Raw genomic sequence first — 15,723 nt, forward strand, 5'->3', positions numbered from 1 at the left:
GCTTTTTTTTTTCTTGTTTTTTCGAGACAGGGTTTCTTTGTGTAGTTTTGGAGCCTGTCCTGGAACTTGCTCTGTAGAGCTGGCCTTGAATGCACAGAGATTCTCTTGAATCTGCCTCCCAAATGCTGAGATTAAAGATGTGCACCACCATGCTTATTGACCTTTCTGATATTCCTATTTGCTTAAAAAGTCTTAAAATTGTTCTGGGTAACACCCATATAAGGGCCAAAGTGTTTAAACTGCAGCCACACCTAAGATGACCTATGTTACCTGTGTGTGAACCGGTCTTTTTGAAGTAGGGCTACCTGCCACAGCGCACAGACTGTGTTCATCTTGTTTCCCCTTGTAGAGGCAAGATGCAACAACACCAGGACAGTGACCTGAGGTTTCTTTGATATCTTTTCTTCATCTGCCCATGAAGAAGGGGGACAAGAAATTGGGCTTTAGCTTCTGCCTTTCTGCTTTCTTCTGCCTTTCGAGTTTTATGTTATTTCCAGGGGTTTGCTTCTTGGGCAACAGTTTATGTGAGAGCAGTGGAGGAGCAGGAGAAGCAGGAAAGTGGGGGAGGCCTGCCTGTGGGGAGGTGAAAAGCACCCCAGAGTAGACTGCTGAAACAGACACCTCTTGTCTATGGAGCACATGGCTCCCCGCAGTGCTCTGGCCTACCTGGCTGACCAGTTCTGGGATCCCCAGAGCTCTATCAATCTCCTCGAGACCATCGAAGTTCCGCAAGGCCAGATACAGCTGGTCCAGAAGAGCGCCCTCATCGCTGGGAGACTCTGCTGCAGGATGTGGACACAGTAGGTCATCGGGGGAGCTGCCAAACGGCTGCCTGTAAAGAGACAAACTTCACCATGGCTGATGGAAATCAACTCTCACCCCAGCCAAACACTTAACAAAATGAAGACTTTTGGTAATATGCACCTGAAAAATTCACTTTATTTACGTGCTAATAAAGCAGTTTTGTAGAAACAAAGAAACATAGAAATGCCTTCCTACAGCTAGCAAACTAGGGGTTTAACTTAGCCAGGTACTCACCACTACTAGGAAATTTTGTGTTTCTGCAGAAGCAGAATTTGCAAGCATTTATTAATGCTCTCAAGATACGTAGCTGTTAGTCCTCGTGAGTTAGGTGCCAAGAGAAAGAAATCACGAACCTTCTAATTGTAATTGCTATAAAGCAATTCAAGATAGCATCTTGACACCAAACTACCATTTCTATAGTATATAAAAATAATTAAATTACTGAGTGAATTCGAGGCGCTTCGAGTCACTGTGAACTGAAGAGAGGAAATGAGAGTTATATTTTTTCAAGTTCTATTGTGTACTATAGAATACTGTGGAAAAAACAGAAGTATATAGGTAAACTAACTTACTTTTTATTGTGTATGGTACTGGGAAATTAAACCCAGGGCATCATGTGTACCAGGCAAGCTATTCTCAGTTCAAAAAAATTTCATTTTTAAACAACCAAGAATAAATTTATCAAGGGATGAAGTTGTCTGGTCCTGTTCAGTCTGCTGTATTTTCTCAGGCGGTCTAATTTGTTATTTTGACTTAGAACTGTAATATAGGGTCCTGCTGAGCACTGAAACCAACAATTAATTTCAAATAGTAAGAGTAGAATGTATCAATGTGCAATCTATATTCTCCATCAGATTCTACTTTTAAGAGAAAATCACCCAGTTGAGTGTCCCTTTGATGCCTCTTCTCACTTGCTGTCCCTGATAAATTTAGTCCCACTGCTTCTGAGCCATGGTAAGCTGGCCGGGAAGCCACTGTTAGCCTAAAGTGCATATATAAGGGAGTACATAGTGTCAGCAAGAGTGCATATATAACTGTGTATGCACTGTCAGCCGAGTGCATATATAAGGGTGTATATATTCCAGGTATTCCACCTCTGGCTCTCTTGTCACCGAGAGGCTGTGGAAGAACAGCTTGCACTGGTTGTTTCCAATTTGACACCTACTTCTTTTTTCCTACAGTCCACATTCCCCCAATTAATCTTTAAAACACAAATGTGATCAGCTCTCTCCTTTTTTCAGAAGCTGAAAGAAAAAATAGTCCCAGAAATGTCAATGTGAGGAAGAAAACCACACAACTCCATGCCGTGGGTGGAGCATTAGGAGAGACCCCACACACATACATATGAGTACCCAACGACTGAACAGACTGGGGCCAATGGAAAGTTCTGGTGGCCAGGAGTCAATGTGGCTCTTGAGCATGTCCCCTCAGGCTTGGGAAGCTGCTCAATGAGACAGTTTAAAGTACTGCCTCTGCCAACTGGACACAAGCTCCAGTCATCTGAGAGGAGGGAACCTCAACTGAGAAAACGCCTCTATAAAGTCAGGCTATAGTCAAGCCTGTAGGGCATTTTTTTTTTTTTAAATTAGAGATTGATGGAGGGTGGCCCAGCCTATTGTGGGTGATGTCATCCCTGGGCTGGTGGTCCTAGGTTCTATAAGAAAGCAAGAGGAGCAAACCACAGAGAGCAAGAAAGTAAACAGCACCCATCCAAGGAATCCACATCAGCGCCTGCCTTCAGGATCCTGCCCTGTGTGAGTCCTGTCCTGATTTCCTTTGATGATAAACAGCAATATGGAACTGTAAGCCAAACAAACTCCTTTCTCCCCAACTTGCTTTTGGTCACAATGTGTCATCTAAGCAATGACAACCCTAACTAGGCCAATCTCTGTCCAGCTGTATTAACAGCTGTCTGTTTCTGCACTTCAGAAGCTGTACTGCAAAACATTCCTCCACCAATGAAGGTCAGGGCAATGTGAAATCTAACACGACAGACTATGCAGTCTGCATGTCCTAGCTCAGGGGCACAACACAAGTTTTTATAGTTCCCTTAGAAACACAGGCAGCGTACACAGAGAAAACAGAAAACAGCTTTACAAATGCAAAAATCAAACCTGGTTTTTGAGACAAGACTTTGCGCTGGAAGTCTAGCAGGGCACATACTCAGCATGAGAAGCTGCAGGGTCAGTCCCCAAAACCACAAGTACCACTCTGGTTTTAATGTATACCTAGGTGTTGGGTGATATCTTCTAGTTTGTTTGTTACTACCGCACACCATCTGTGAGGGGTGGTGGGTAGTGACTGTTCTTGCCCCCCCCACCAAGTGCTGAGAGTGCAGAAATGTGCCACCACACTTGGGCCCTACAACTTCTGACTGTAAACACATAGCATATATATCTAATGAATGAAGAAAACAAATGAATGTATATGTTGGGGGTGAGCCAGAACATAAAAAGTTTACCTATAAATAATAAACAGATTTGCAAAATGTGCTATAGAGAGTAGCTTTAATGTTTATTCTTTTGAAATGCATGAATAAATAAACTCTGGATTCATAAAACATGTAATGGTCTGTGTAGAAGACTTAGTGGGTAAAAAAACTCCTGCCACAAACCTGAGGAACTGAGGATCATTCCCCAGGACCCACCTGGTGGAAGGAAAACTCATCTCCACATGCATGTGGTTTCACTCCCAATAAATAAATGTAGTAATGAAAATATAAAGAACATACTCTTAAATATTAACTGATCATTATGCTTGTAATTCCAGCACTTGGGAGATTAGATAGGAGGCTGTCGCCTAATTCAGGGTCATTCTGAAATACACAGTGACCTTGAGGCCAGCCTGTGGCACACAGTCAGACATTATGCCTTGAAAACAAAGATCTGAATATTAACTGAAATGCTTGCAAAGGGCGTTTAAAATTAATGAGCACTGATTTGTCTCCATTTCAAAAGAGACAAAGATACAAACTTTATTGTTTCTCATTTTTGAATTTTTATGAAAATATTTTTACTACCTTATAAGGCTGGTCATTCATTTTTTCTAAACTGGATTATCTAAAATAAGTGAGATAAATGGTTCATAAAGCTGAAATAGCTTTAGAAGAGGGGCAGCATTCTGCTTGCCCACTGTTAGGAGAGTCACAGCAGCAACAGCAGCAGTGCTGGGTGCGTCACTGGACTACATGTGAGCCTAGAATTCTTTGTCTCTGGCTGTAGAACTCATGCATGTTTAACAATAAAAATCTGAATTTAATAAAATTTAATAATAATCACCATAAAAACTGATCTTTGATTTCATGCAAAAACTATGAGACACTACTGTTTATTTATCATTCATTTGTATTCTGTAAACATTTCCCTTGAAATAGTTGGGTTACCACCCCAAATAATCCCATTCACCGGGCCACCATGGCATAAGGGTCAAAGCTCAGAAGGGCCCTGAAAAGTCATTGCCTGTAGTGTCACTGTGGTTATGTGATGCTCTTTGCCTACAGTAACCAGGACAGCAAGGATTCTCAGGAACAATATACAATCAGAGATAGAGAGATAGAGAGACTGAGGTAGGCGACCTCAAAGCCACCCAATAAAACAGCGTGCACTGTCCAGGAGACCAGTGTGAGCCTCTCTAGGGAAGCACCCTCAGCTTAGAACGCAGGTATCCCACTGACCAAGGGAAGCAGGAAGGGTGGGGAGAAATGAGCAGGGAATGACATATCCGTGTATGGATGTCACAGTGACTTCCATTTGTATAGTTTTCCTAATTACAATAAACTAAAATGTGGCAAATATGCAAAAATTAAAACAAAAGACAACAAAAATTCAGGGAAACAGGCAACCATGGGTGAAATTCAATATTTGGACTTAGACTGCCCATAAACCTGTATGTTAGTGTGCTGGAAGCACTGGATCAAGAAATTTAGATAATAACTATGAAGGCACAAGGATGGAATCATAAAAAAACAAGCAAGCCACGAGTGTCTATAAAAAATGACTAGGCAAGCAACTGTTAAAAATGAAAAATATTTAATATAGCTAAAGATAATATACAAGATAATATAAAAGTAAATTATACTGAATAGTATATATGAAAATCAAATTATGAAAACTACATGAATTAAGAAATATTAGGGCTACATAGTGAAACTATCTAAAACACAGGAAAAATGAAGAGAAATATGCAAAATAGAGACTTCAATATGGCTCAGCATGTAAAAAGAGTTTTGCTGCCAAGCTTTACAATCTCAGTGTGGTCACCAGAAACCCACAGTGACTGACTTCCAAAAGTTGCTCTCTCACCTCCACGTGTATTCACGTACACACATGCACTTGCATGCACACACAAACACATTTATTTAAAAAAAAAGTTTAAAGAAAAGAGAGAGAAAAGAGAAGCAGGAGAGACGGCAGAATGGCAGGAGACCTGCACTCAGTCCCAGCACCCGCATCAGGTGATACATGGAAGCTCAAGGGCTTTGCAGGGACGTGGAACGTGTAAACTCATGGAGGCGCACACACAAATTTTAAAAAACAAAACAATAATATATGGATGAAATAAAGAGGTCTGACATACATTGTCAGAATCCTACAAAGAATTGAGAAGACAGAGAAGCAAGGTACATAAACATAAGATGGTTAAAGTCTTCTAGAACTGTTCAAGACAGTTTATTAAAGCCTAGCATGGGGGCATACATCTGTGATCCCTGCAGTTGGGAGGCCCAGGCAGAAGGACTGCAAGTTTTGTTTTTGTCTTTATTTTTGTTTTTTGTTGTTGTTCTTTGAAGACAGGGTTTCTCTGTGTAGACTTGGCTGTACTGGAATTTGCTCTGTAGTTCAGGCTGGCCTAGAACTCAGAGATCTGCCTGCCTCTGCCTCTGAGTGCTAGGAATAGAGTGAGTGAGTGAGAGAGAGAGAGAGAGAGAGAGAGAGAGAGAGAGAGAGAGAGAGAGAGAGAGAGACAGAGAGAGACAGAGAGAGACAGAGAGAGACATGGATGCCAGAGGTCAACGTCAGGTATCCTTCCTTATTTTCTGAGACAAGGTCTCACAGACTAAGCTAGACTAGCTGGCCCCTGGGCCCCATGGACCCTCCTGTCTCTGCCTCCCCAGTGCAGGGATTACAAATGCATGCTACAATTGGCTTTTTAAATGAGTTCTGGACTCTGGATTCAGGTCTTCATGCTCATGCAACAAGCACTTTAGCAACAGTGTTTGTTAGCTTACTAGCTCCTATTTTAATTATCTCACTTCTCCTTTCAAACCCTCCCACACATCTTCCTTGCCATTTCAAAATCATAGCTCATGTATTCCTAAATATAAACTGCCTAGTCTGTATCATGTTACTTGTATGTATGCTTTCATACGTATTGGATACTAGCTCGTGTGCTCTTCCCTGGAGACTATTTTTCCTGATCAGCATTCCTCAGTTGCCCACAGTTCTGTGGTCTTGAGGCCTAGTGGTCTTTCTCCCACTCACTTTGGAATGTCCTTGTCCAGCTCATGCTTAGGCAGTTGTGCTGGCAAGACTTTATGGACACACCTTCTGATACTATCAGGAGACTCACCCTCACAGCAAACTCCTGATCCTCTGGATCTCAGAATCTTTCTGTCCTCTTTCACAATGTCCCCGGAGCCTTCTGAGTGGGAGTTGTTTTGAAGATGTATCCACTGGGCCTGGCTCCACACCTGCACTGTGCTTGGTTGTGGTTTTCTGTAATAGTCTCTATCTTTGCAAAAAGAAGGGGTGAGGACCACACTTTCTAGCTAGATCCTGAGAGGGAGGGAGGTGCCCCTATCTTTTTGTTAATTGTGGTAAAATACACAACACAAAATGAGATAATTTCCTGTTACCCTACACATACCTGCAACCCCTGAGCCGGCAGGGTGCTGCTCTGCCATGCACACTGGGCTATTCTGCCCCTTTGAGTTTTTCTAAGACTCTGAAACTTTGCCAGCCTTGTTGGATGAGCTACTGAAACAAGGTTATTTCTCTCAAGGCCCCACTGCCCCACTGCCAATTACACTTAGCACAAACACATCATTTTCCCCCCAAGTAAGTTGTCAGTTGTGTAAAGGCATGCCCAGTCATGCTGACGTTTGTATCTTCCTTTTCCTGCCTAGTGAATGACTTGGTCTGAAGAAATAACAACTTGGTAAGCACCGTCCATTCAGAAAGAATTGCTATGCAGGTCTGGAAACAACTAACAGAGCCCAAGAGCCATAAGCTAATGCTCCTCCCAATGCTCCTGGTACTCAGACTCACCTGTTCTGGCTGGCAAAAGATGCCTGGTCTATAGGCAAGATGCTCTCAGGCCACGGGGCAGTTTGATTTGGAGGAGCTTGCTGTTGATTATATTGAGGTCCTCCCATGTTCATTTCTAACTCCGAAGGCCCTAAAAAAAGAGGGAGGAGAAAGAAAAAAGAAAACCTAAAATCTTCTATCTTATGATTGAGAAAGCACACACTTTTATTGTATAATAGCAAATAAAATGCTGGTTATGGAAAATGAGAAGGAAGAATCAGTAACAGTAATCAGACCATACAGTTCTGGTGTGACATACAAATGAAACCAATAAATAAGGTTAATGCCACCTACCTTAGGGCATGTCCACATCAGCAGTAATAGCAGGGATCCCCATTCTCTTAAAGCTTTTGTTTGTATGGTACATACAGAAAACACTAACTCATTTTTAAAATATCACAAAATCAGTAAGTATATATTAATGTAATTATGTTTTCATGCCATGGTTTAACATTTGTGCAATAGCTTGTACACAATTTCCAACTCACTTCCACACTGAATCCTACAGAAGACAGGAGTGAAGAGGACCTGGGCCAGGCCTTGCAGAACAGAAGCACTGGCCTAGCCCATGTGCACCCGAGCTGTCACTAGTCGTACTTCAGGGCGCACACTCAGACACACTTCCTTCTGTGGCTCTAAAACAGCATGACCTTACACATCACTGTGTACCAATGACCTCTACTACAACAGACAATTTTTTTGTTGGGCTGAATTGATGGCTTTGTTGAACTTATTCACAACTAGAGAAATTCAGCTGCATGCTAAGCCTTACAGAGACATATTGGAAGGTTTCAAAAATGAGATGCCCTTCAGCGAGGAATGCAAATAAATTAAATTTTTATATACACCAAGTACACACATTTAATCCTAGCTCTCAGGAGCCAAAGGCAGGTAGATCCCTGTGAGTTCAAGACCAGTCTTGTCTACAGAGAGAGTTCCAGGACAGCCAGAGCTACACAGAGAAATTATGTCTTGGAAAACAAACAAAAATTTCTACATACAAGATCCATTATTGTGACTTTCATAAATATCATAAAATTGTCTCTTTAATTTTTCATAGAAATCTGGGTTTATATTTAACATTTTAATATTTAGCATTTTCTTTTTTTTTTAAGATTTTTTATTTATTATGTATACAGCAGTCTGCCTCCCTGTATGCCAGAAGAGGGCGCCAGATCTTATTACAGATGGTTTTGAGCCACCATGTGGTTGCTGGGAATTGAACTCAGGACCTCGGGAAGAACAGTCAGTGCTCTTAACAGCTGAGCCATCTCTCCAGCCCCCAAGTTCAGACTGTTGTTCTTTTTAAAAAATGTTGCAAGATGCTGCAAGATCCCTGGTGGCAGTAGGCAGCAGAAATGCTGTAGGTCCCAAATGGTGGTAGCGGGCCATGTGGTGGCAGGCAGCGGGCCCTGGGAGCAGCCAGTCCCAGGCAGAGACGGCTGCTGGTCTCAGAGCAGTTGTGGCGGGCCATGTGGCAGCAGGCAGTGGGCCCCAGGCAGAGATGGCTGCTGGTCCCCGAGCAATGGCTGGTTCCAGGCAGGGAGACACATGGCGGGCGGGCAGAAGACAGAAACATGGATAGACACGACATGCAGGGTGAGGTTGAATGTTTATTCAGGGGGTTATGGAAGAGGAAGGGTGAAGGAGGGGACAGAGAGAGAGGGGGAGAGAGAAAGAGAGAGAGGAGGAGGGGGGAGAGAAAGAGACAGAGAAGGGGGCAAGCAGAGAAGTTGGGAGAGAGGCAGAAGCAAAGCTGCCTCCCCGAGAGGAAGATGAAAAAGAGTATTTAGCATTTTCAAATGACACAAATTTAAGTTTGGGAATCACTTACTACTTTGAGTACACATGTAGAAATGTAATTATGAACGCCACTCTCAGAAATATTGAATCAAAATACACACAGCAATGCAATACCTATGGAGGAAACCTGATGTCAGAGAAGCCTGCTACTCGTCAGTACAATTTTGCACTTTCCTGTGAATGTTAGTACTCCCTGTGCAATGTCTGCCAAACATTTACAAACACAGGCTTTTCAGAATGGAGCTAATACACACTATCAGAGGAAGGTCCTGTGCCTGTGGTTAAAGATAATAATGCCAAGCAGGAGTTTTCTGACCACTGATCTTTTTTCTCTGTGAAATGGGGTCTCCTTTAGCTCAAGCAGACCTCAAAGTAGACCTCTCTGTTGCTGAGGATGGTGAACTTCTGATCCTCCTGCCACCACCAGCCAAGTGTTGGGATTACAGGTGTGCACATGAGTATTTTAATGTAACAGTTTTCCTGAGATAAGTTTCAAGTGTACCACCCAGTAGGTATCAGTGTGTTCAGTTGTACAACCATCTACTGCATCAATACCGGCACATTTTCACCTGTACGAAAGGAAACCCTTGTCGCGAGGAGTTACTTCCGACTCCCTTTCAGGCCTTTAGCCTTAGGTGACCAGGATATTCTAGACAAATACGCACAAATTCACTGTAATAATGTGAACTGTCTCCAACAGAATCCTAGAGATCCTAAAGTGCTGTGTGATGTGATAAGAGGCCGTGTCATCGGTGAGGCCTGGGAAAGAGTCTGACTTCACGGCCTGGCTAGAGGGCCTTGGAGGACCAGGATGACTGTGTATAGAGTTCGACATTACAGCTGCATCAACTGTCTCTACCTTTAAGCTATCATATGGACGCTTATGTATGCATGTGTACAGCATTCATGTGATATTCTAATGCATTTTGCCTCCAAATTAAAATTTTGCAATTACTTTATGATTCTACAAGGTTCTAGCAAAATCCCACTCAGGACAGCTTCGCATCAGAGGATCACCTACAATACAAGCCAGACGCCAGTGTGGAAGGACCCATGAGCTGACACTCCTTTTCGAGAACGCCTAAAGAGAGCAGAGAGTGCTGCACTGCCTTACCTATGTTCATGACCTGAGACTGAAGCATCTGTCTTTGGCCAGGCTGGCTGTTGGCTCGCATGGGGATGCTGGCTGTTGGGTTCCGAATCATGCCTCCTTGGATTGGCCGGTTCATGGCACCAGTAGTAGCAGCACAAGTGACTCTCACAGCCGCACTCTGTGGTGCCCATTCCCCAGAAGGCATGGCGGGACGAGAAGTGTTACTGCCAATCATTCCTGCATGCAAGGGAGAGGAAAATGAGAGATGCAGACATTGAAAACAGCACATGAACAAATACCAGACCTACCTACCTAAGACTCAAACCATGACAGTAAACTGCTGTCGCCTAACAGCAACTCCCTCCCTGGGACAGATGTGGGCCCTTGGCTAAGACGTAAGAAATGGCAATTACTACAGTTTTCATGACACAAATTTGCTATGGTTCAGAAGAGCAGTTAACACTCTTCCCATATGTACTGAGAGCAGGTGGTGCGGCAAGTGGATAACCCCAACTTCCTTCCTCAGGAAGTGAATCACATTAGCTGACACACACGTCAGAACCTTACTTTCCAAAAAGGAGGTGAGGCGAGGAGGACAAGGGAAGAACTGACAATCAATTCCAAAATTATCAACCCTGACCAGAGAACATCCCGCAGAGCCTAGGGATGATTTAACCATCTTCACATTCCTTTCAGTTTATCAGAGCTCACAAACGGGAAATGCAGGCATGTTCACTGTACGACCATTAAGCTAGGCTGTCACACCACAGGCATTGGGTAAAACTTAAGGAACCTAGTACTTAAGAGACTGCCCTTGGTAAATTCTGAAGACCGTTCTGACAAAGTCCTGGAGGCTGAGGGATTCCAGGCTCCTGGACCACTGCATTCCTGACTGTGCAGATGCAGAATGGTGAGGACAGGTGTGAGAGAGCCCTTTACACTGCACATTTGATCACACGGAACAATGAGCACTCAGCATCACCACGCAGGATTTAGGGTTTGTTCTATTAGTGTCTATGCCCTGGATGTTGGCAACAGCCAAGAACTGGCTAATATTTGCTGATAGGGTAGCCTCAGAAATGATTATCTCTTTACTTTGAAATATTTGACACAGGGAATATGAAGATAGTGCATATATATATCTTCCTTTCATTTACTTTATTTGGGTCAAGCAACTACAAATTTGGTATAATTAACATATGCACAGAACATGGGTCCTTCTTCACATGAAACAAGGATGTGCTGGGGTGGTGGAGAGTGAAGGGTAATCAGAGTTAAAAACTGCGACAGGATTAACACACATGAAACATTTTATATTATTTTTAATCTGCAAAAAGATACTATGGGAGAAAACGTAGTTTGTTTTTCAAAATTATCTACTATGTAAATAGCATAATAAGATTATAGACAGCAGGAAGATGAAATTATCTATAACTCAAAACTATTAGTGCAATGAGAATGGATGTTATTCCTTTGGGCATTTGTTTTAAGAAGCAGAGGGAGCCCACCATGTGATCTTTACAGCCTGGGCACCAGTAGGTCCGAATGCCCAGTTTAGGTAAGCCCATCCATCTTCGCAGTCCTAGGGTCCTACATAAGACTCCTCCAACAACGCAGAACATCCTTTGTAGGGAGCTACCCTAGTGAGTCATCAGCCACTCTTCTCAACAGTATTTATATAAATCAGTATTTAAGAGAGACAAAGCGAATATGGTTTTTATGAAACCACTGTTTTATGAGTCTAGTTTAGTGAGGCAGTCAGTGTGCGGCACATAGTAAGCAGTCAATACTTGCTGACTGAATAAACTGACAGAGTACAACTCATGTTTCCCATGATTCTATCTCAGTGATAGCAAATAGAACTCTGATCTTCAGTTAACTAAAATGGTAATGTACAGGGATTACAGACTTAGCTAAAAAAAGAAAGAACTAAAACACCCACAACTTTAAGTTCTTTTTATAATATCTCCTTATTTCTATGCCCAAGTCTCTAATACGTCATTGAGACAAAGGAAGAAAACTATAAATTACGAGTAGCTCTTCATGAGGGAAGCTAGCATCCTTCTAGATGTTTAACAAACACTGTTCCAACGTCCCAGGCGCTGTGAGTTCAGGCCTGACTTCTATGGCAACCGCAGCAGAAGCAGGGACCACCTAGGAAATGTGCCTGGAGAATGTGTGGACATTGGAAAACTACAGCAGGTCAAGGTCCAGCTAGATCACAGGCAAGTTCTTAAATCTCCAGGAAGCCTCCCTCAATCAGGGCTGGAGGTTTTTGCTGGGCTGGGCCAGGCCCACCACTACTTAAAAGTCATTATAGTTTTCATAGGGGCTGTGCTGTGGTCTCAAACCAATGTGCTCATTTAATCTTGTCCTGGCCTGAAGCTATGAAAACCAGAAGACAAAAGCCAATAAAACAAAAGCAGAACACATAAAAATCTATGGCTCAAGTCACCCTCCAGCCTCAGCCTCCTGCATATTAAGACTACAATGAAAAGGCAAAAAGACCTGCATTTTTAACTCATTTTTTTCCTGAGTGGAAACAGGACCTAGAATTGTGGAAGACTGGTGGATTTAAACTTCCATTCTGAAATATTCCAAATACATCAATACATTTTTGCGGATATCCAGCTATTTTACATATGCCCTTCCATTTACCCTTCCATGTTCAGACCAACAGCTGGGATGGAAGTGAAGGAAGTCTGGACAAGACTGATGTTCAGAAACCTCAAAGCAGCAGTTGAAGGATGACCTGGTCATCCTGCTGGAGTGGCTTCCCACAGGCCACACTCAGGGACTCTGTAGGGTTCCCGCACTTAACAGACAGCTGCCAACACGTCCCGGGGAAGTTCTACTACTCCGATGTGCATGAACACACGGTTAAGTTACACAACCCACCAATAAGCACCAGTCCATTGAGCCCTTACCTGTGCTATTGTTCCCTAAGTTTCCTTGGCTTCCTAGCATCCCTTGATTACCCATCATTCCTGGCTGAGGTATCACTGAGTAGGGGCTATTGTTTCTGATTGGTGGGAAAGGTCCAGCACCAGTTGGGCTTTGCAATGTGATGTCAAGTGGTAAGTTCTGGTTTGGCAATAACCTGCCCAGTTGCCCTGGTCGTGGGTTATTAAAAGCTAAGGAGAAAACAAATGAAAATTGAAGGTTAATAAAGGACAATGAAAAAGAATATTAACAATAGTAGCGTTTACGGAAACTGTCACCTGTAAAATGACAAAGATGCGTACCAGGGACCAACTACCCACATGAAAGACAAGTCACATACAGAACATATATGCAGCATACGTGATCATCAACAGGTCTCTGCTCTAACTCTAAATAAATAGACTTATTAGGTAATATCAAGTACTTCATTTTCTTTTAACTTTATAAACAGACTACAATGGCCCCATTAAGAGGCAGGGACTTTGTAATCTATGGTAGAAATAAAACATCCAGAAAAACTAAAGCTGGGATTGGACATTACGTGCATGCTCAGTCCTGCCTTCCTGGGGTCAGTTACCTGGCCATTCACTAAGTCAGTCCCATTGAGATCTCTAAAGAGAGGAGGAGCTGTGAGCCCTCACGTGCTCGTTGCTAGTTCTTTGGGTTAATGAGAAGTATCTTGTGTTTCCTTCCTTACTCTCTCAGTTCTTTAGCTTTGTGATTGCCCTGGTTAAACAAAAATTCATCTTTCCTTTCCCTTTTCCAGAACGGCCAGGAACCTTGTAAGAAAGGATTTAGTCTCTAAAGACAGCCATTCTCTGTTTTCTTGAGAACAGTGCTAGGCACCAGCTCATTTATCTGAGGTGGGAATAGTCACTGTGTTTACCAGCACTGAAGAGGTTGTCTTTCTGTAAACATGGGTGTGCTACAGAAAAACTGTTCTCTCACACAAAACTAAAAACTTCAGCCAGGATCAAGTTTGCTGTCTAAGGGATCAGAACGAATAGCATTTTTTACTTAGCTCAAACAAATTTAAAATAAGATTCCTAAATGGCAGAGCAAGGCATTTGATTGTGAGCAGCCTTTTCTGAACAATTAAATTTTAAAAATAATCTAATTTCTTCTTTGAGACTGGGTCTCACTAGGCAGCTCAGGTTGGCCCTGAACTCATCCTCCTCCAATCTTAGCTGCATGCCTGGGATTACTGTCATGCATGCAGTACCATGCCTGTCTTGAATCTTCCTTCCTATTGCAGTGGGCAGAGAAATCTCAGCAGGACCAGAATCCTTCTGAACACTGACAGACCAAGACAGTAGATGGTGCTGTTTTATCACAAAAAACCTCCAAGTAACTAAACTGAGGCAGACTTTAATAATCTGTTTCTGATGGGGATTAAATGGGAAATTTTTCAGCAAAGCCGGTAACAGCGCATACTCACTGCTCTGTGACATTCGCAGCGCTGCTTTCTGGGCTCCAACAGGTGTAACGGGACTGCTGTCTGCGGTGAGTTGCATGAGGTCATTGATGATGGCTTGCTTGTCAACTGACCCAGCAGGGGCTCCTGGCCTTGTGTCTGGGAAAAGCTGTGGTAATTGACTATTTTGCAAATCATCCAAAATCTCTTCCAGGTTGTCCAGCTCGCTGCCAGGCTGCAGTTAACAAACAGAAGTGTACATCCAGGCCCATGCTTCAAGAGGGGATCCCACCCCCACCATGGGCAGCCACAGACCTAACCATCAAAAGGGACCCCGCCAAGTGAAAAAAAAGCAGGCATGAGCAAATGTCATGCCTAGCAATGAACCAACCATCTTTCATAACTGAATCCACCAAGTGCTGTAATCCAATCTCTGAGCCCTACTCCCTCACCTAGAAACCAGAACCCGAAAGAAAGCTGTTTCCCATCTCGTGACTTACTGACAGTTTATATATTCCCTGTATTTTATACAAACCACCCCATTAATTATGAGTAGGTATATCTCCAATTACCTAGAGTTGGACTGTGACTTACAGTTTGGATCTAGGTTTGGTGGTTATGTTTTCCGAAGATAACAATAAAGCTGGTGAAAATATGGTCCAATTAACAACGACTATTTCCCTTGGGGGATGTTGGTGTAAAATATGCTTAAAGGACTCATGAACTAAGTCTTGCTTTTTCAATTTGAATTTCGATTTTTGTTTGCTTTTATTTTATGTTTTGAAGGACAGTGGTTTTCTCATTAACCAGCTTAGGTTACAAGATATACAGAAGCTGATGCTGACCAAACACAGCACTTATTAACTTGATCTACTTTATTTTAGCTAGATCTAACCTCCTCTTTTTCCTTTTTTGCCTTCTTTCCTTCCAGACAAACTAAATTGTAAACTGCCTTAAACAAAATACACTTATTATCAAGGCTGGACTTGAACTTGCAGTGTTGTGTTCTGCCTCCTGAGGCATATGTTTCATGTCTAGCCTATAGAGACTTCTAGTGACAAGAACCATGGCGCGCACGCGCTCCCCCCCCCCCTTCCCCTCAAGACAGGGTTTCTCTGTGGAATAGCCTTGGCTGTCCTGTAGACCCAAAGGGTCTTGAACTCACGGAGATCAGAGTGCTGAGGTTAAAGGTGTGCACCACCACTGCTCTCAGCATAAACTCATTTTGTTTCTAATACCTGATTATAATTTTGCTACTGTTATGAATTATAATGTAAGTGTGTTTTCCGCTGCTCTGTGCAGTTCTGGCTGTCCTAGAATTCTCTATAGACCAGGCTGCTTGCTTCTGCTTCCTTAATGCTGGG

General features: G+C 42.9%; 1 protein-coding gene across 7 annotated transcripts in view; it reads right to left on the reverse strand.

Moving 5' to 3' along the window:
* Window positions 1–15,723, reverse strand: part of Ncoa2 (nuclear receptor coactivator 2) — a 223,375-nt gene that overhangs the window by 14,976 nt on the left and 192,676 nt on the right. For 5 of the 7 annotated variants that reach the window (XM_075971390.1, XM_075971393.1, XM_075971391.1 and 2 more), the window contains 5 exons: window positions 14,384–14,594; window positions 12,930–13,136; window positions 10,024–10,239; window positions 7,068–7,197; window positions 667–832 (listed from right to left, as the gene is read on the reverse strand). In XM_075971390.1, the coding sequence (XP_075827505.1) occupies window positions 667–832; window positions 7,068–7,197; window positions 10,024–10,239; window positions 12,930–13,136; window positions 14,384–14,594 (930 nt within the window). The remainder of the gene's footprint in view (window positions 1–666; window positions 833–7,067; window positions 7,198–10,023; window positions 10,240–12,929; window positions 13,137–14,383; window positions 14,595–15,723) is intronic. The other 2 variants (XM_075971395.1, XM_075971396.1) reach the window with 1 other exon arrangement.

The sequence above is a fragment of the Microtus pennsylvanicus genome, chromosome 5, assembly GCF_037038515.1.
Source record: "Microtus pennsylvanicus isolate mMicPen1 chromosome 5, mMicPen1.hap1, whole genome shotgun sequence".
Lineage (NCBI taxonomy): Eukaryota > Metazoa > Chordata > Mammalia > Rodentia > Cricetidae > Microtus > Microtus pennsylvanicus.